At 43.1% G+C, this 19,577-nt stretch overlaps 1 protein-coding gene across 1 annotated transcript in view; it reads left to right on the top strand.

The window, feature by feature from the left end:
• Positions 1 to 19,577, top strand: part of thsd7ba (thrombospondin, type I, domain containing 7Ba) — a 676,798-nt gene that overhangs the window by 533,973 nt on the left and 123,248 nt on the right. Inside the window, exon 18 of the mRNA XM_041200229.1 lies at positions 11,223 to 11,364. Coding sequence (XP_041056163.1) covers positions 11,223 to 11,364 — 142 coding nt within the window. The remainder of the gene's footprint in view (positions 1 to 11,222; positions 11,365 to 19,577) is intronic.

The raw sequence follows: 19,577 nt of genomic DNA, 5'->3' as shown, positions 1-19,577 counted from the left end.
TTCAGGGACCAGCTGCCCGCTCGGTCCCTCAGTGGTTATTTCACCATCTTCTGGGTGCAGTCATGTTCACCCCTGCTGCCCCTCCCCTCGAAGCTGAAACAGATAAAGGGCAACAAGCACAAAGCAATACCGTGATGAGCTACATGATGTGGGAGGAGGAAGAGGAAAAGGAAAAAAAAAATTGTTTGTCTTTCTGAGTACTGTCAATAATTTCTCCTTTCCTTCCTACATGTCCTTTTCTTGGCAGCATTGACCCGTATCCCTATTTTCTCTTTAATTTCACTGTTGGCTGAACTTAAATGAGCTCAGTGGTTGGGTTTTCCGACAGCTCTTCTGAGAATTCAAGGCTTTCTAGCTTCAAGACTTCCAAGCTTTTATGCTGCTGCTGCTTCAGCTTTTCTAATTCTTTCCTATTCTCATTAATAGCTTCCTGGAGAATGGCATATCATTGCCACTTCTCAGCTAATTTCTTCCTTAACTCGACCAGAGACAGGCTTAACTCTTCCTTTTCTTCTTCATGGCCAGAATTTTCACATCGGTGTGCGGGGGTGGGCCCTGCATGCCGATGTGTAAAATGACGCATGGTGACGTTGGGCGAGTGTCGCGATGTCACTGTACGCCATTGAGATATTTCGTTGGGCGGACGCACGATGATCTCCGAAGCGTGCCCATCATTAATTAACGGGCCACTTAAGGCCCTTGAGCCAGTAATTGACGTCGATTTTTCAGGGCCATAACGATCTTCAGCTTGTTGCACGGGTGCAATGGGCAGGCAGGTAGGCCGCATTTTTATAAACCTCATTCACGGGTGGGATAAGAGGGGTGAGTGGAGTCATGATTGTTATTTGTCAGACATTTAATGCTTAAACTAACTGCTACTTGTCTGTGTGAGCAGGAATACTTCAAAACTCTTCACAGCTGCTTGGACAGGAGTAACAGGTTTCAGGTCAGGACTCTGGAGTAAATATCGTTTTTTGGGCCTTGTTGGTTTCAAGAAGCCTTTCCTTATCCTGGGAATGGGAGTTGTGCTGTCCACTGGAGGGACCTCCTCTGAGGAGGAAGGAAGGGCCAGAAGGTGGAGGATGCCAAGAGTCCACATTCAGCCTCCAGGGGAGCCACCTCTGGGAGGAGAGGTGCAGGCACAAGGGGGGCAGGGCCAACAGGAAGTGCAAGGCAGAAGGGGCCACAGAAGACACCACTTTCCTGCTGCCAGGATTTACAGGCAGCGAAGCAGCTACCTCAACATGTCTAAGGAGCAGTGCTGAAGGAAGCTCCGTCTCTCAAGGAAGACAGTGACCTCCATTTGTCAGATGATAGGCCCTGAGATCTGCACCAACTGTGTGGGTGAGCACCCTGTGCCAGTGGCGTTGAAGGTCACGGCTGCCTTCAACTTCTATGCTTCCGGCTCTTTCCAGGGTCGGTGGGTGATCTTTGCGGTGTCTCCCAGTCATCTGTGCACACTTGTGTCAAGCAGGTGACAGACGCTCTGTTCAGGCATGCATTGACTTTCATCCACTACCGCTGGGACGAGGCCAGCCAGACAGAGCAAGCCAGAGGCTTTGCAGTGATTGCTGGCTTCTGCCGCGTCCAGGGTGCAATAGACTGTACACATGTGGCCATGAAGGTACCAGCAGGTGAGCCCAGTGCCTTCGTCAACAGGAAGGGCTTGCACTCCATGAACATGCAGATAGTGTGTGATCACAGGATGCTGATTCTACAAGCCTGTGCAAGGTACCCAGGCAGCTCCCACGATGCTTACATCCTCAGACGCTCCCAGGTGCCAAGGCTCTTCAGTGCACCAGCCCGACTTGATGGATGGCTGCTGGGTGACAAGGGCCATCCCCTCAGAAGGTGGCTTGTGACGCCCCTTCGCCATCCAAGAACAGAAGCCAAGGAGCGCTACAATAGGAGTCAGGGCTCCACAAGGGCTGTGGTAGAGAGAACCATCATTGTTCTCAAAATGCACTTCTGATGCCTGGACTGCTCAGGCGGTGCACTCCAGTACCCCCCAGGTTGTCTGTCACTGATGCTGGTTGTATGCTGCGCTCTCCACAATCTGGTGCTGGAAAGGGGCGATGCAGTGGAGGAAGAAGATGTAGGCGCAGGTGCTTCGGCTGCAGAAAACGAATCCAGTAGTGAGTCCGAGGACGAGCACCCACAGGAGAACGCTGAGGGGGTAGACGCTGACCCGGACAACCTCCAGGGAAGCTTTAATCCAACAAACCTTCAGCTAGCCAACCACAGGATGGATTTTCAACACACACCAGGACTGCAGGCTCCATACTTGATACCTGAGAACAACATCAGCCTAGATAGGAACATTAACTATGTGCCTTGTCAATGTAGCTCAATGACAAACAAGCCACTCATGGATTCCCATGCACTTGCAGAAGTAAGGAATTGCACTGAGCCTTGTTCACATATAAACATTTAATGAATTAACAAAATAAAGCAGAAAAGAAACTGAATGCAAAGATGTTAAGCATCACACCAACTTGTCATCAGCTTATAGTGGGGCAACAAAAAATGACCAGCGAGAAACCCATGGTGTGCCTAAGGTGCCTTAAGTTTACGTTTCTGGGTGCTATGTTGAGATGCTCCCCCTTCGCTGGCACTGGCATCTGAAACAGCCTGCTCACCCTGCTGTCCTGTTGGCCTCGATTACCTTGGCAGATGTCTTCCGGCCCATGGAGCCTTTGATGGCCCCACCTGGAAGGGAGCGGGCAGTTCCACAGCCGGCATCTCCCCAGTCGCTACAACCCTACAACCTCATTGGATCTCACAGCCACTGGCAAAGGGGCAGAGGAGCTGCTACCCTCATCCCAAGCGCCCTGAGAGGAGCCCACAGAGATGACAGGCAGCTCCTACACCGATGTGAGGTCGCTTCAGAAGTCCTTGTTCACCATTGCTGGATGGGCACCGAGCTGGGATACTTGAAGCCCAAACCATCTCCCACACTGGCATCGACCAGCTGAGGTCAATGCCGCTGTGAGGGCTTGCAGGTCCAAGTTTAGCCCCAGGAGGCCCTGATTGTTCTCCTGGAGGAGCCTCTCCATGAGAGTCACCACTCCCTCCATGGAGGAAGCATGGCGCTCGGCCTTGAGGCTCATTGCATCGGTGATGTTCCGCATCGACTCCTCCAGCATGGGGACCATGCCATACATTGCCTCATGTATCTCCACCAGATCTTCCCTCATACCCTGCTGGACTTCCAGTGTCTGCTGCCTCACAGACAACTTCAGAGGCACATCATCAGCCACCAACTGAGCATGTGCCTGGTCCCCTGCAGTTGTCTGGCTGCTGGCGTCATGGGCACTCTTTGTCTCCGCCCGCACCTCAAGTGTGTATGAAGTGCTCTCATTGCTGTGCCCCGGGATACTAGCCAATGTTCTAATTCCCACCGAGGTGCTAGTATCTGCGTTGGTGCCTGTCTGGCAGAGATGGTGTTACGCTGGTGATTCCATTTGTTCTGGGCACTCATTTGTCAGAGGTGGCCCCTCTGCCTCCTCCTCCTGGCCCTGCTCCAGTGATGCTGAAAGGAAGAATAAGAGCATTTGTTTAGTTCAAGTGGAGACAATGTCAATGTGCATGCCTGGCCCTCAGATCAGTGTGCGCTCATCCTTTCATAATCAATGGTCAACCCATTCAATCACTGAACACTCAACAGTGGGATGGCTGCTGGGACACAGATGGTGACATCAGTGCACAGCAATCTTACCTCCCCTAGCACCCCAGCCTCACCGCCACTGGTGCACCTGGGCGCATGTCTCCTCTCCAGCTCCATCGCTTCCTGCTCATATCTAGTGATTATGGCCAACAGGACCTTGACCTCCGCAGCCCGTATCTGCTCAGTGGCATTGTGTGCGGTCTTCTCCTGAAAATGAGAGAGGAGTGTTGATTAGTCCAACCTGTACCTGGATTCCCATTGCATCTCTGCCACCACCCCCCACCTGAGTGGGACATTACAGGGCTCCAGTGAATCATGACCCTGTGGCTGCCACACACTCACACCAAGAAGCCAGGGCTGACCCCCCTTGCCCACATGCTGCCTCCATCACATTTGCCACCACATGGACTAACCTTGCAAAGCAAGGATGCACAAGCACGTGGAACATCAAGGGCAGCAGATGGATGGGTGCCCCACCACCTGGAAGCTCACCTCCCAGCATGTCAGCAGTCTGACTTTGACATGATTTGCAGTTCCAGCACTGTGCCTAGGTGCAGAACATTGAGGTAGCCCCAAAATAGTACTCTGGGTATCAGCCTACCACATGCTGCAGGTGCAGAACCTATCTCAGCACTACCCTCTCAGGATGAACTGGGCAACATCTGCTGGCCCATCCTGCGAGGGACACACGCCATCAATGATTCAATGCTGTAACTGCACTCAGAGTTACGGGGTGGGGGAAGCGCTGGGGGGAAAAGCCTACCTGCTGGGTTAAGTGACCTCTGCCAACATGGTACTTACCCTTCCCGAGCGCAAGAGGTTGTTAAAACATTTGCGGCACTGGACCCCCGTCGTCCCAGGGACATTTGGTCAGGCGGTGGGGGGCGGGGGGTGGGGGGGGGGAGGGCTCCTCCTCCCGTCCCTAGGAACAAGGACTTCCCGCCGTGCTACCACCTCCTCCAGGAGGGCAGCTTGGCACTTGCCAGAAAAGTGAGGGGCACAGTGCCCCACTGCCCTACCCTCCTGCCTGGCCTGTACATCAGCAGTGCTCTGGGGAGCCCTTCTGCTGGCCATAATGAACAGTCTTTGCAAGATTGCCTGCGTGCTATTTGAACAGGCCACCGGGCCGCCATTGGGCCCAGCGGTCATTGCACTCCCGCTGCTGCCCACCCACTCCCACTATCCTCTCAGGAGCCGGGTTTCATGTTGGGCGGGACTTAATTGGCCCACCCATGTAAAATGGCAGCGCAGAGCCGATTGCGGGCGGAGATTGGCTCCGTGCCTGCCCGCATCCACTCCCGAATTGGGAGTCCCCCCCATATCTTTATCATGGCACAGATTGGGAGCTGATTGAATTTTGTTGCGCAAGAAAGTCCTTTAATAGATTTTCCATTTCCTTTCAAAGGATGCTGACTTCAGCTTGAATTCTGTCCCAGAGTAAACTTCTACGGGCTTCTTCCATTGGGTTTTTGTGTACTCGTTTTTTCTTGCAGCAGCACTTCTTATTTAGAGCCTGGAACTCAGCGGGCCCTCAAGGTTTATCTCTCCCAGCCATTTCCTTCCGAGGAGACTGGGTCCCCTGCCTGACATTACAAAAGGGGGTAATTTTGCAGACTGTTCCTCATTGTTAAGATCCAGCAGTTGGTAAAGGCTGTTATTTAAAATCCCAGAGGGAAACTTTAAACAACTTTCATAACCTATATTTTCAATTGGTATGTTTGAGATGCAGCGCAAATTGAGGAATACGACCACCAGTTCTCAAGAGGTTTTTATATCAAACTAAATGAGGCCTTTATTAATTTACAACAAATTAAATATATACACATGGCTACGAATTACGACTATCACAACTTTTAACAAATTCCCAAATTAAACTCCACTAAGGCAACAACAATCCATAGACTTTAGGCAGACACCAGCAAAACATTTTCACCTTATGAATTCAAAATGAGGTTCCTTTCAATTTGGTTCCTTTGCAGACAGTTGTAGGCTTACAGCTGCTATGATGTTATATGCCTCTGCCTTTCCCACACACAAAACCCTCTCAGCTCATACCCAGCCTTTCTCTTTGAATGCAAATTCTCATTGTATCACCAGGCCCTTTGAACTCCACCTCTTCTAACAATAAAACCCCTTTCATAGCAACAATTTTATTAGTAATATAAACATTTTGCTTGGTGTCTCCTAGCTAGGTGCAAGATTTCACTCCCCTTCTTGAATGCTCTATTCAACAAAATGCAAATGTACCTCTACCTCTGTTTACATCTCAAAATTACTGTACATCAAAGCACCCAGGCTAGCTGGCTTTAATCCAATTAGGACACACACAGGCACAGCCACAGACTAAGCCTCCATTTAAGAAAATAATTTCCAATAATATTATATACATTAATAGCTTCATGACACTCATACTGCACCTTGTCTTGACATACCACTTTCACATTTATTTCTTCACCCTTCTATGTCCTCAGCTTTTTGTCCAAAACTTTTAACTTCAAAGGATGGGTTCCTTTACTCATATCTAAATGTATGCTCTCCAATGATGGACATCGACACTCCCATATTAACTTCTATCTTAATGGTTTGTCTGTTTTGTAATGACTTTACTTGGATTATCTTGGTTCTACCCACTTTGAGGTTATATAGTGGATGGATGTCTGATTCTATTTCTTCTGCCTCTTCCATGAGGCATATTTCATGATTTTTCCTTCTGCCTTTTGCTTTAGCCTTTCTCTGCAGTACTGCCTTATGTGGCCGTAGCGGTGGCAGACCAAGCACTCAACTTGTTTGACTTGTCATTCGCTCACTGGAGGCCTAGATGTATTTCTCTCATTCATTTTATGGGTTTTCACTGCAGTACCATTGTTTTTTAATGGTCTGGAGCTAGAGTTTCCCACCCTTCCGTGCAGTCCAAAGTTTTTGTGCCTTTTGTTGCCAGTTGGTCCTGCTTGACCAGATGGACGGCGCCATTTTGTGTATTTTTTTATTTGGAATTTCTAACTGCACTCTCCATTGCAGTAGCTAATTCTTATTGAAGCCTAGACCACGTTCGGCTAGCAAACGCCTTTGGATAGTATCATCTCCAATCCCACATATCAGCTGGTCTCTCAACATATCACTAATGGACATTCCGAATTCGCAATACTCAGTTAATGCCTTTAAAACAGCCACATAGTCAACTATTGACTCCTCCAGAAACCTGTTCCTTGAATTGAACTTGAAACGCTGCATAGTAACTGAGGGTTTTGGTCTCAGGTGGCTCTGTACAATTTTTATTAACTGGTCGAAAGTCTTCAAGTCTGGGGTGCTGGGTGATGTAAGGCTTCATACATTTTACTCCTACATGAGGACAAAAGAATCGGCCTCTTCTTCTCTCCCTGCCGCAATGATGTTAGCGGTAAACAAGAATACTAGGCATTCGACATACTGAGACTAGTCAATTCCAAGGCGGTTGAATGGATTGACATGCCTGAACTGTGGCATCATGAACGACTGCAAGGGGACTGCAGTTCCGACAGACTTTCCAGGTAATGACAAATTTAGCTGTTTGGCTTACTGCAGAGTTTTGCGCTCTCTGGAGTCTCTCATAATTTTCTGCCCATAGTCATTTTTCATGTATTTACCAGTTTAAATGCATTGCCGCTTTAAGAGCAGTCACCATTTTATTTTAGAGTTTGGCCCTGCCGCTGTCGGCTTTTCTCTGCTGGGTTTTGCACTCTTTTCAAGTTTTGGCGGAATCCCTGTGATCGCGATTCTGCAGGATTTTTTTATAATTTTTAACTGCAGGACTGCTTTCTGCTCTGATTGCCAGCTGTCCCCTATTTTGTAAGATAAGAAGAGATGCTCTTTCCAATGCTTTGCTTACCCACCTTGAAATTTATTTTCTTTTGCTCTTTATCCTTGTCGCCACTTTTATGTCTTGGGTAAATGAGTTCGTTGGCCAACCGAACTCTAATTGCACACCTTCCTATGTTCTCATCAATTGCTGCTTACATGCAATTAATAATGGGGAGAGACTGATGTAAGAATGAACAGTGATGGTTTATTGAGACATAGGGCAGTGCACCAGATCATACGTGCACACTCAGAAACCTCCAGAAGTAGATTAACAGTTCCCAGTTGCCGCCACTGTATAGTGATTTGTCAGTACTGTCACATGATCAGTACACTTACATTCTCTTAAAGGGGCGGAGTACCTCACTTTACCACACTTTTTTTCATATTTTCAGTTTCTTGGTGTTTTTGTATAACAACATTGAGTAAGAATTCTATTCTCTTTTCTACCACTGTTATTAAGCTAATTGATCTATAGTTCCCTGGTTTGTTCTATATTCCATTTTATTTCCAGAAATCATTTGAGCTATCCACCAGTCCACTGGCACTATTCTGTTTTATAATGATTTGTTAACATATGTTCTATTGCTCCCTTAACTTATTTTAGCAATGCATCTGGACAAGAGGTTTTATTCTCTCTAATTTGTTTATCAATTACCTCCCTCAGTTCCATCTTAAACTCCTTTATATCTTTTTTGTTCACTTCTTCTAATGTCAGCCTGCCATGTTTGTCTCCCAGTAAATATCAAGGCAAAATAATTATTTAATATTTCTGCTCTTTTGCTGTCATTGCCTGTAAATTTATCAGTTTGTGGTCCTATCCCTAGCATGATTTTTCTTTTGGTTTTATGTGTCTGTAGAATACTTTATTTTCTTTTTATATTTCTTGTTAATTTAATTTCATAGTTTCTCGTTGCCTTCCTAATTTTTTAAAATTTCTCTCCTAATTTTTTCTTATTTCCATTTAACATCCTCTCCTTTGTTGCCTATGTACTTAGTGTATGCTTTTTACTTTAGTTTCATTTAGCTTAATGGCTAGCTTGTTCTTACCTTCTAGAGGGCTATATTTCTCCTGGACTTTTATCGATCAGCATGTTAAATGTTTCCCCGCTCCTGTTCCATTTCTTTGTTTGTCAGTAGCGTTTTCCAATTCATTTTCTACAGGACCATTCCCATTCCTTTAAAAGCTGTTTTTTTTCCCCTCCAATTTATTACTTTGGTCTTTGTCTTACTAATGTCCTTCTCAAAGTTTATCTTAAATATGAACTATGATGTGTTTGGGAGTTTGACAATGCTAATATACATGAATTGAAGAGAGTATATTTCAGGGGTGAACTTGGTGGGAAATGTGAGTCAAAGAGAATAAGGGGATATGGGTAGTCAGGGATATAAGGAAGAGATCTGTGATGGACTCATCATAAATCCAGTTCATGGGAATACAGAGACCACAGCAGGTGACAAGGCTGAGGAGGTGGCTATGACGTGAGATAGAGTTTATATTGAGGGTGATGTTTGGGCAGAACAGGAGGTTAGAGAATTCAAAGGAACTGAGATGGAGGTTTAAATTACTAAGAATGAAGAGCTATTTAATGCAAAAGCTCGGACAGAATAGAGGAGAGGCTGTGTTTAAAATCATCTTTTCGTTGTGAGATTGGTGAGCAAAGAAAATTTCAAAGAAATCTGAGAGGGGTCGAACATGCTGAGGTATTTTAAAGGAGACAAATACCAGAGGAGAAGTGGAGATGACAAGTTGTGACTCTATTGTCATATCATCACAGCATCGATTTGTGCATGTCACCTAATGGCAAGTATCGGCTTTGGTAAGGAACAGGTAAGGCAGGTTTCAGGCAAGGTTACAATTCCAATGCAATTACCACATCAAGGGTTTTGTTCACAAATGAATGACATTCTGGAGGGAAATGTGTAGAGGATTGTTGATTGATCTACTGGTAGAGTTCAACGGGGCAGTGGTAGATGGGATGAACAGAAAGGGAACGAGATTGGTGGGGAGGTCAGCGAGTGAGGAAGATGGGGAGATGGGTTTTACTGCGTTACTGCTTTTAGGAAGTAAATGGAAAGTGCATCAATGTGCACTTCAGAATATTCCAAAAAGTGACCAGAGAGTAACTATGGGTTTATTTAAAGAGGATTCAAGCCCAGAACTGTGACAAGAGAATAGGAATGAAGAGGAGTGATACAGGATTGATATTAGAGTGGAGAAAGTATCCAGAAATTAAAAGTGGCACAATTGGGTGGCAAGAAGTGGAATGAGAGTGAAAGGTGGACAGGCCAGAACAGCCTAAGAGGGGCCGAGGAAAATAAATGAGATGGGTCTGGAATGGATGCTAAAGTGCGCACATGATTGGACACAGAAGGAATATGGGCTACATAGATATGGCACAGATTACAAGGCATATCTTGGTTGTAAACAGAGACTGTCCCTCATGGCTCCTGGTGCTTTCTATTGGATGGATCAAAAATTATTAGACTCATTACACTCTGTACCTATTCTTGGAATAAATATTACAATATTTAATTAAACAACAGGTGTAAAACTTCATTAGGTCAATGGTATCAAAGAAAACAACAATTATGTGCATATATATTACACCTTTAATGTAGTAATGTGTCCTAAACCTCGCCAAATAATTCACAAAACAAGGCTTACAAATTCAACATAAGTTCTTTTCTAGTGAGCCTCCCTCTGTAGGTTTACTGGCTCAAAACACCAGTCCCTGGTCTGCCCTGGTTCCCTGAAGAGCACTGATTTTCTGATTGTTCAAGCCTAAATCTGTCCTTACTTAGCGGAAAGTCCTCAACAATGATGGCAAGAAATCTCTTAAAGTTTACATAAATGATATTAGTTTGTGCTCTTTAACATCCTCCAATTCTAACAGACGCTGGGCGACCACAGCCAAGCAACAGTCCCCCTGGCCCCTCCCCTTCCTGCCCCACCCAAAATCATCCAGACTCTCAGCTGAATTAATCACTGGCTCAATGTAGAACATAATGCTTTCACATTAACCTCATTAAAAATGCAGAATTAATAGGAATTAAAGCTAGTTGGTTATTTAGTAATATCCTGGAGTCCGTTCTTGTTCTGCAAAGCTCACTCAAAGCTATTGCGAAGATTTTTACTTCTATCCCTCATTGAGATAAAGCAGCAGAAAGCAAAAGATGTCATCAATAGATTTTCTTGCCATGATACTTTTGATTCTGTTTAATGGTTTATTTATAGGGTTTTTATTTAAAAAGAAAAATGACAGCGGGCTCAGATTTTGCTCACTCTTTAAGTCAAAGTATCAGACAGCAGCACCACTTTGTGTCAGATGAACAGAAGACATGACATGTGGTTTGCACCATTTCCTTTGAGCGTTAGTAATTTGACTGGGTGTGGTACCACAACAACCAATTGGGGAAAGGAGTGACTATGAACCACTTCCTGAAGCATGAAAAAGTAACTAGAGCTTTTGTTCATTTAAGCAACCGCAGCACAGAGGAAAATTTTAAAAGTACTATTACATTCTTGCAAATACAGAATTAAGACCTGAATTAAAGCATTTTAGCCAATATCTGTGCAAGGGAACACTTTAAATTTTATTAACATAAAATGCAAAAAAAATTTTATTTCCAATTTTCGGCATCTGCATTATTCTGACTTTATATTAAGTTTTCTGCCAACATTGATTTTCACGTTTCTGCATTTGGAAACTTTATATAGGAATGCAACATTTTGAACATTCGTGTTCGAACTCGATATCCTCTACGTCCAGCAGCAGATGGGAAAACCTGCCCAGCAGCCTCTGAGGTGGAGCCCTGCGCTCTCAACAAAAACTGCTTTCACTATCAGTACAACCTAACAGGTAATTGGCTATTCCAAAATGGCATAAAGTGAATACCATTTAAGATCATCTCTGAAAAAAAAAACATCATTTTTTTTTTCTGTTTTCAGAAAGTGGGAGCTGGTGAATTGAACAATTAACATTATGTTGTCATTTCATTTTTCAGGCTAGGATCTGACCATTTTAATTGTTCAATGCAATGGTATAGGAAGGGTTATTTAACAATTGTTCTTCCAAAATGAGACCATACAAGTGAAATACTAGACACTAAGCCGTGTGTTAGGGTTAATTGTCTGACATTATAGGTTCTTGCCAGCATGGAGTTGGAGTTCTGAGCATGTATTTCAGTACACTTTATAGTCAGTCCCATTTCCTTGCAATCTTAAACTTTCTCACCTTTCAAAAATAATTCATATAGGTGCATATTCATCTTCAAACATCCATCTTCAATCCAGTCAAAATGATAGCTGTGTTTAGCTATTTTTTTAATGCTTGGAGAAGCTCTGTAACATCATAAAATGGTTTCAGCCTAAAGCTGAAGGTATGTTATGTCCAAATGAAAGAGAGAACACACTTGGCAAACAGAAATTCATCTTCCAGGGACTTTCAGTAGCTTACACATGTTTGTGCTGAGGCATATACTCAGGCACAACTAACAGTGATAAATCTGGGACCCTGGGTGAAGATCTAGGTTCAGGATTCTCCTATGGGAAAAGGCTTTAAACAGAAAATATTGTGATAAATGTCTCAAATAGAGAAAACATTGTGTGGGTATGTTTATGTTTTCTTGTTTGCATTTGTAAAAATATTTTCATTATGTTACAACCTTTAATTTTGGATGTAGCCAGCCTGTAGATAAAGTCAGCTGGTAAAATCTGCTACCCATACGATAGTAGACATTACACCCTGTAACTGCTCATTGCAGGGTATCAGGTAGCAGTTGAGTAACCTGACTACTTTCAGAGAGTGGCATTGAAGCACCTGGAGAAATGTATTGGGACCCTTAATGGAACACAAGGGCATCAAAAGGCAGATGAGCTTTGTAGTATATTGTAGCTGCCTCTCTGTTGGGAGGTATGAATCAAGTTAGTTCAGTAATGGCTGCTTACAGTGAATCCACATGGTGAGAATTTCTCAGTGCATGCACAACCTTTGGGATAGAATTCTTTTTTACACTTCATTTGAGAAATTAAGGACTGATGAACATTGTGGCACACTTTTTGGAACGCCTAAAGTCGATCTGGAGGAAGTTTGAGCAGTACATAATTGAAAATAGCACTGAAGGTATATGTGGGGACAATGAGGGAATTCAACACGAACAAAAAGGATCTATATAATTCTGAACAAAGGTTACACATTTACTGAAAGTGAATGAAAGTGCCCTGAAAGTTGCATTCAGTCAATGGAAGCAGTGTCCAACAGAGACTATTGCACACTACTCTCTCAAATTAAAGAAACTATCTCATCACTGTGGGTATGGCGCGAACTTAGAGGGCAAGTTTAGAGATACTTCTATTAGAGGTCTAAAGAACAATAAAATCCAGACCAAACTTTTGAGTAAAGGCAATAAGCTGCTCTGAAGGAGACCTGCGAAGATGCCATGGTCATGGAAATGGCAGAAAGAGATAGTTGCAGATAGCAAGAAAGTTCTATCCTGAGCTGGTTGGGGAGGTCCATTGGATTTCAGTGAGTTCCAGGCCAATATCAGAATCAGAAATCTAGATGTTAGTGTTGCCATGGTAGCCACCAACCATTTAAATGCCCCCCCACCCCCCCATTCCCAGTCAAAGTGTTATACCCGTGGGAAAGTCAGTCATACCCAGACTACATGCAGGAATAGAGGAAACAGCAAAGTTCCAGGTCACAGTTAAGAACCAGGTTGCAACCTTGCATCAGGTCAATGTTGTGGTAATTCTAAAGCTAGTTCAGGAGTCTGGATATCCTCAAATGTATATATGATGGATGTAGAAGCAGAAGTTAATGTTATCAAGCAGCAAGATCAAGAGTTGTACTCTGTCAAGGAGCAAGAACAACAGCACATGGAAGTTGAGAGTAATAGGGCTAAAGATAGAATTCCAGTGTCCGCAGTGAAAATGAAAGTCGGAGATTCACAAATTACTTTCATCGTTGATACAGCTGCAGCCTTGTCTTTTACCTTAGAAGAAGAATACAGTAAGTCATTCAGTCACATCCTTTACACAAAACTGGTGTGTGACTGACTAGTTATTCCAGTAACAGTATTCCAGTGTTAAGTGAAGTTAGCATTAGGGTGAAATACAATGATATATCCTGTTATTTGCCATTGGTAGTAGTAGGAGGGAACAACGTCACCCTGATGGAAAGGAATTGGCTTAAGAAGATAGGGTTAAACTGGTACAAGTAATTTACAGTAGGGGTATAAAAACAGAAATGCTGGAAAAACTCAGCATCTGTGGAGAGAGAAACAGAGTTAACGTTAATGTTTCGAGACTGTATGACCCTTCTTAAAAACTGGAGAGAAGTAGAAGTGTGATGAAATTTATACTGTTTAAGGGGGGTGGAGCAGGTGAAGCTGGATAGAAGGTCAGCAATAAATGGGGACAAAGGAGAGGTTGACAAAGATGTCATGAACAAAAAGACAAAGGGAATGTTAATGGTAGTGGTAAGGGCTGAAAAAAGGTGCTGATAGTGGCATTAAGGTAAGAAAGCAGAATGTGATAATAGTAGAACAAGGGTAAGCACAGTGTGAAAGAACAACATGGAACAAGTAATAGATGGCCCTTTTGGAGGTGGGTTGGGGGAAGGGGACAGTGTAGGGGGAAAAAAGGACAGAAAATGGGATAAAAGGGGGAATAAAAAGGGGTTAAAATAATGAAGAAATGAATAAAAATTTTAAAAGTATATAAATGAAAATAAAAATAAGTGGATAAAAAATAAAAACGAATGTGGAAAAAAGGGGTTCAAACAGTGGTGAGGATAGAGGAAAGAGTTCATGATCTGAAGTTGTTGAACTCAATGTTAAGTCCGGAAGGCTGTAAGGTGCCTAAATGGATGAGGAGGTGCTGTTCCTCCAGTTTGTGTTGGGCTTCACTGGAGCATTGCAGCAGGCCAACAACAGATATGTGGTCATGAGAACAGTTCGGTGTGTTGAAATGGCAAGCAACAGGAAGGTCTGGATCATGTTTGCAGACAGACCAAAAGTGTTCCACAAAGCAGTCACCCAGCATACGTTTGGTTTCCCCAATGTAGAGGAGACTGCATTGGGAGCAGCGAATGCAGTAGACCGAATTGAAGGAAGTGCAAGTGAAGCACTGCTTCACCTGAAAGGAATGCTTGAGCCCTTGGACGGTGAGGAAGGAGGAGGTAAAGGAGCAGGTGTTGCACCTTCTCCGATAGCAAGGGAAGGTGCTGTGGGAGGGGGATGAGATATTGGGGGTGATGGAGGAGTGCATCTCCTTCAGCACCTATTTGCTGCTTTTTTAATGTTAGTACACTCTGTCCCTTCCTGTCACACACAGCTGCCCTGCATTCCTTTTGCTTTGTAAGCCTACTTACCCCCCTCTCCCATTCTATTTAGTTTAAAGCTCTCTCTACAGCCGTAGTTATTCGATTTGCCAGGACACTTGTCCCAGCATGGTTCAAGTAAAGCCCATCCCACTGGAAGAGCTCCCTTCTACCCCAATACTGATGCCAGTGCCCCATGAACTGACACCCATTCCTCCCACACCTATCTTTGAGCCATGCATTTAACTCCTTGACTTTATTTACCCTATGCTCAATTGCCCGTGGCTCAGGTAGTAATCCCGAGGTTATTACCTTGGAGGTTCTGCTCCTAACTGTTCAAATTCTTTTAGCAGCACCTCCTTTCTAGTCCTATCAATGTCGTTGGTACCAACATGGACGTTGACAACTAGATCCCTCCCCTCCCACTCCAAGTTCCTCTGCAGCTCTGAGGAGATGTCCTTAGACCTGGCACCGGGCAGGCACCATAACCTTCGGGACTCACACAGCTGCAGAGAACAGTATGTATCCCCTAATTATACTGTCCCCTACCACTACCACATTCCTATTCCCTCCCCCCACTTGACTACCTCCCTGTACCATGGTGCTGTGGTCAGTTCGTTCATCCTCCCTGAGGTCCCTGCTCTTGTTCATATAGCTTGCAAGAACCTCATAACTGTTGGGCAATTTCAGTAGCTGAGGCTCCTTGAACGCTACCCCTTGGTTCCCCATACCTGCTTCACCTGCAGTTACACCCTCCTGCCCCTGATCACAGACCAAATTCGAATTATCTAACCTATGGGGTGTGACCGCCTCCTGGTGCAACTTTCCCCCTCCCTGATGTGGTGCAATGTCTACAGCTCAGACTCATTATCTTGAATGTGTTTGCTCCAGATCACCTTGGTGTCCAGCAGCACCCACATGCTGCAGCAGCAACACATCTTCCGCCCTACTATCGCTATCATATATCATTTAATGTATTAGTTAATTACTCTAATCCCTGCTCTTTACACGTTATTGAAATTCAGAGCAAAGTTACTCACAAGTTGAGAAAGGGGCATTAGTGATCATATATGGTATTACGAAGTTCCACAAATCATTGTATGATAGGAAGTTCACTTTGTTAATTGAGCACCAAGCCTTCATGATCTTATTTGTTTCAAACAAGGGAGTATCATCCTTAGTGGCAGCAGAGCTTCAGAAATGGAGGTTGACTTTGATGACCCACGAGTATGATGTTAAATATCATACGACAGCAGATCATCCAAATGTGGATGTTCTTTCAAGATTTCCTGCGAATAATGATTCATTTCTAGATGCTGCATTACTTATTGAATTACTCACACCCATAAATGACATGTCAGTGTCTGCTAGAGAAATTAGTGAAGAAACTGGCAAAGAACTGATGCTCAGTAATGTGCTTAATTACGTCATGAATGGCTAGCCTAAAGAGTGTGATTATGAGAAATTACAGGAGTATTTGACATGTAGAAATGAATTGAATGTAGATCAACCCTATGGGATTTAAGAGTCATTATTCTGCTATGGTTTGGAGAGAGATTATTGGAGGAACTTTACCAAAAGCATACCGGGATTGTGTGATCAAAACAGTAACAAAAAGCAATATTTGGTATCCAAAGATAGAGATATTGATGAATTGGTGAAAAGTTGTGAAGTGTATCTCTGAATGAGAAATGACCCAACCAAAGTTCCCTTCATTCCAGGTCAAAGGCAATAAAGCTGTGGGAATGAGTACATGTCAATTCCTTTGAAGTGGAAGGGAAAGGGTACTTTGTTTTGGTTGATAGCTGCAGCAAGTGGATAAATGTGAATCTATGCCAATACCACAAGTGCCAAAACTGCTGAGGTTTTGAGAAATTGGTTTGCAAATATGGGTTGCCAGAGGTGTTGGCATTGATATTGTGATACTGGTCTACGGTTTACATCAGAAGAGTTTGAAATATATCTGAGTAAGAATAGATTCAAAAACAGCCTAATATCACCAGACACCCAGCATCAAATGGTGCTGCAGAAAGAAGTGCACAGATTATGAAGAGATATTTGCAGAATTATTTGCCAAGACGTATTTCATAAGCTAGGCAGCAATTTGCATGTTTCTCTTCAAAACAGGCTAGAAATTTTTCCGTCCTCTTACAAAGTAACCCCACAGTTTTCAACAGGTTGGTCACCTTATGTGTTAGTGTTTAGAGGTTTAGTTTACTTAAGCATAAGACAGATATCAATAACAAAGTAAGAGAGTAGCATGTCAAAGCGAATGTTAGTTGTCATACACCAGACATCAAACTTAGAGAGTTCATTGATAAAAACAAAAAAACTGCAGATGCTGGAAATCCAAAAGAAAAACAGAATTACCTGGAAAAACTCAGCAGTCTGGCAGCATCGGCGGAGAAGAAAAGAGTTGACGTTTCGAGTCCTCATGACCCTTCCTCAGAGAAGGGTCATGAGGACTCGAAGCATTAACTTTTTTCTTCTCCGCTGATGCTGCCACTCCTGCTGAGTTTTTCCAGGTAATTCTGTTTTTGTTCTAGAGAGTTCAGTGCTAGTCAGAAGCTTATGGTGAAAAACCACCAAGGTGATAGGAGAATTATGTGATTGGGGTTGATTTAAAGAGACTAGGTGCATTCACATATCTGGTGAAGTTGGAGAGAGATTATGTCAATGTCATGTAGATCATTTGCTTGAAAGAGGAAATTTGACAAAGGGAGAGAATTAGAAACCTCCTGTAGTCCAGCTTTCTCTGACAGTGCAAAGTGAAAGACAGAAAGAAAGTGAAATTCAAAAAGAAGCTGAAAGTTTGCCTGTTTCACAGAATCCACTGGTAGAGCAAAGTGAGTCAGTGTCTTTGATTAAGACAAATCAATGTCAAAGTCCCAACCATTAAATGGAGTTGGTAGTCAAAGTCAAAGTTCAGGTTTGACACATTCAGATATGCTGAAAGAACAGAGTCAAACTAATGAAAATGGAAGGAGATATCCAGACAGAAAGAAAAATAAGCCAGATAGATTAACTGAAAGCATGCAGGAAGAACAAAGTTGTTCTTTTCATTACTACTTGTCAGATAATGATATTTGTGTTAAGCACTTGAGTTAAGAAAAAACAATTATTTTTTACATGTAAATTACTCTGGTACAATCAGTCATATATGTTTTGGCTGTGATTGCAGTATAAACAAATATACATGTTCAGATATTGTTGATTTTAATTTAATCAAATTGTATTCTGGGAAATTATGTACATGTACAGCTTTACATTTTAATGTATAAGTTGTGTTTTTTTTAATGGGGAGAGAGTGTAGTGTATGACAGCTGCCTCTCTGTTGGGAAGGTGTAAATAAAGTTAGTTCAATAATGGCTGCTTACAGTGAAGCCACATAGTTTTTCTCAGTGCAATAAACAAGCTAATTCTTGAATTAGCCAACACTTTCTACAACCTGCAAAACATGACACAGCTGAACTACAACAAGTCCAGAAAGAGCAAATGAAGTTCTGAGCCAGATGCCTAATGAAGAACTTTGCTTAATGGAGAAAGCTAGATCCCAACCAGGAGAATGTATGAATAATTTGATCTGTTCTGCTCCTCTTTTCTTTAATTGCTAGATGCTGCTGACTGCCTATGTTTGGTTCATTGTTTTCATGTCGTTAGCATTCCTACATTTAATATTTCCTTCTTTACACTGTTCAATAATATCATTATTGTTCAGTTGCACTTTGTCTTATCAGTTTGAAAATTTAGCCTGTCTCTTTCTCTGTCTCTCTCCACAAATTTCTCATGCACTCCATTTTTCAACTCTTCCACTGATCTCTATCTAATTTTCTTATTCTATCCTCTTTTCTCCTAGCCTCATTCATTCCTCTCTCTCTCTCCTCCCTCTCTTTCATTCTCTGAACTTGATACAGACGATTAAATATTGGGTACGAGGAAAGGGCAGGGAACATGACAATATTAAGGCTCTTCAATAGAACTGATAAGTATTTTGGGCTGAATGGCGTCCTTTACACTATAAGTCTCCCCTCTTTGTACTCATTAACTTCTATCTGTTATGTTTTTGTACTTTTACTTTACTCAGTCATCAGTGTCTTGTTGAAAGTGGAGAGTGAGATCTACCCAGGGCCCAGGTTGGCAGAACATGGCAGTTAGTAGTTCTTCCGTGGGGAGAGAGATCTGGCAATGCATTAGACTGGTTTACCGATCAGGGAAATGGAAAGTATACATCCAGGGATACAGACCACAAATTCATGATTATAGTAAAGCAAGTGATTCTGTGGGTTATACAAGCTACCTTGTTAGCTCCTACATGGTCAGACACCACACCATTTAGCTCGCAGAGGACTAATTGATAAGTATCATCTTTCTTTATTCATTCATGGAATGTGGGTATCACTGAAAAGGCCAGCACTTGTTGCCCATCCTAATTTCCATTGAACTGGGTGGCTTTTTAGGCTATTTCAGAGGGCAGTTAAGCATCAACCATGCTACTTTGGGCCTGGAGTCATATGTAAGATCAGGTAAGGCTGGCAGATTTTCATCCTTAAAGGGCATGAGTGAACCACTTGGGTTTTTACATCAAACAATGACAGTTTCAAGTAGAATGTTGAACAGGCTTTTAGAGCTCAAAACCCAGCTTAAAACTAACAGTCAGTGTGACATCTATGTATAACAGCAATAGCATAACAGACAAATCATGGCATGACTCAAGTGTCTTAATGCTTTTAAAAATATAAATATAACATAGA

The sequence above is a fragment of the Carcharodon carcharias genome, chromosome 12, assembly GCF_017639515.1.
Source record: "Carcharodon carcharias isolate sCarCar2 chromosome 12, sCarCar2.pri, whole genome shotgun sequence".
Taxonomy (NCBI): domain Eukaryota; kingdom Metazoa; phylum Chordata; class Chondrichthyes; order Lamniformes; family Lamnidae; genus Carcharodon; species Carcharodon carcharias.
Note: the sequence above shows the minus strand (reverse complement) of the source record. Positions and strands in the feature narration are given on the sequence as shown.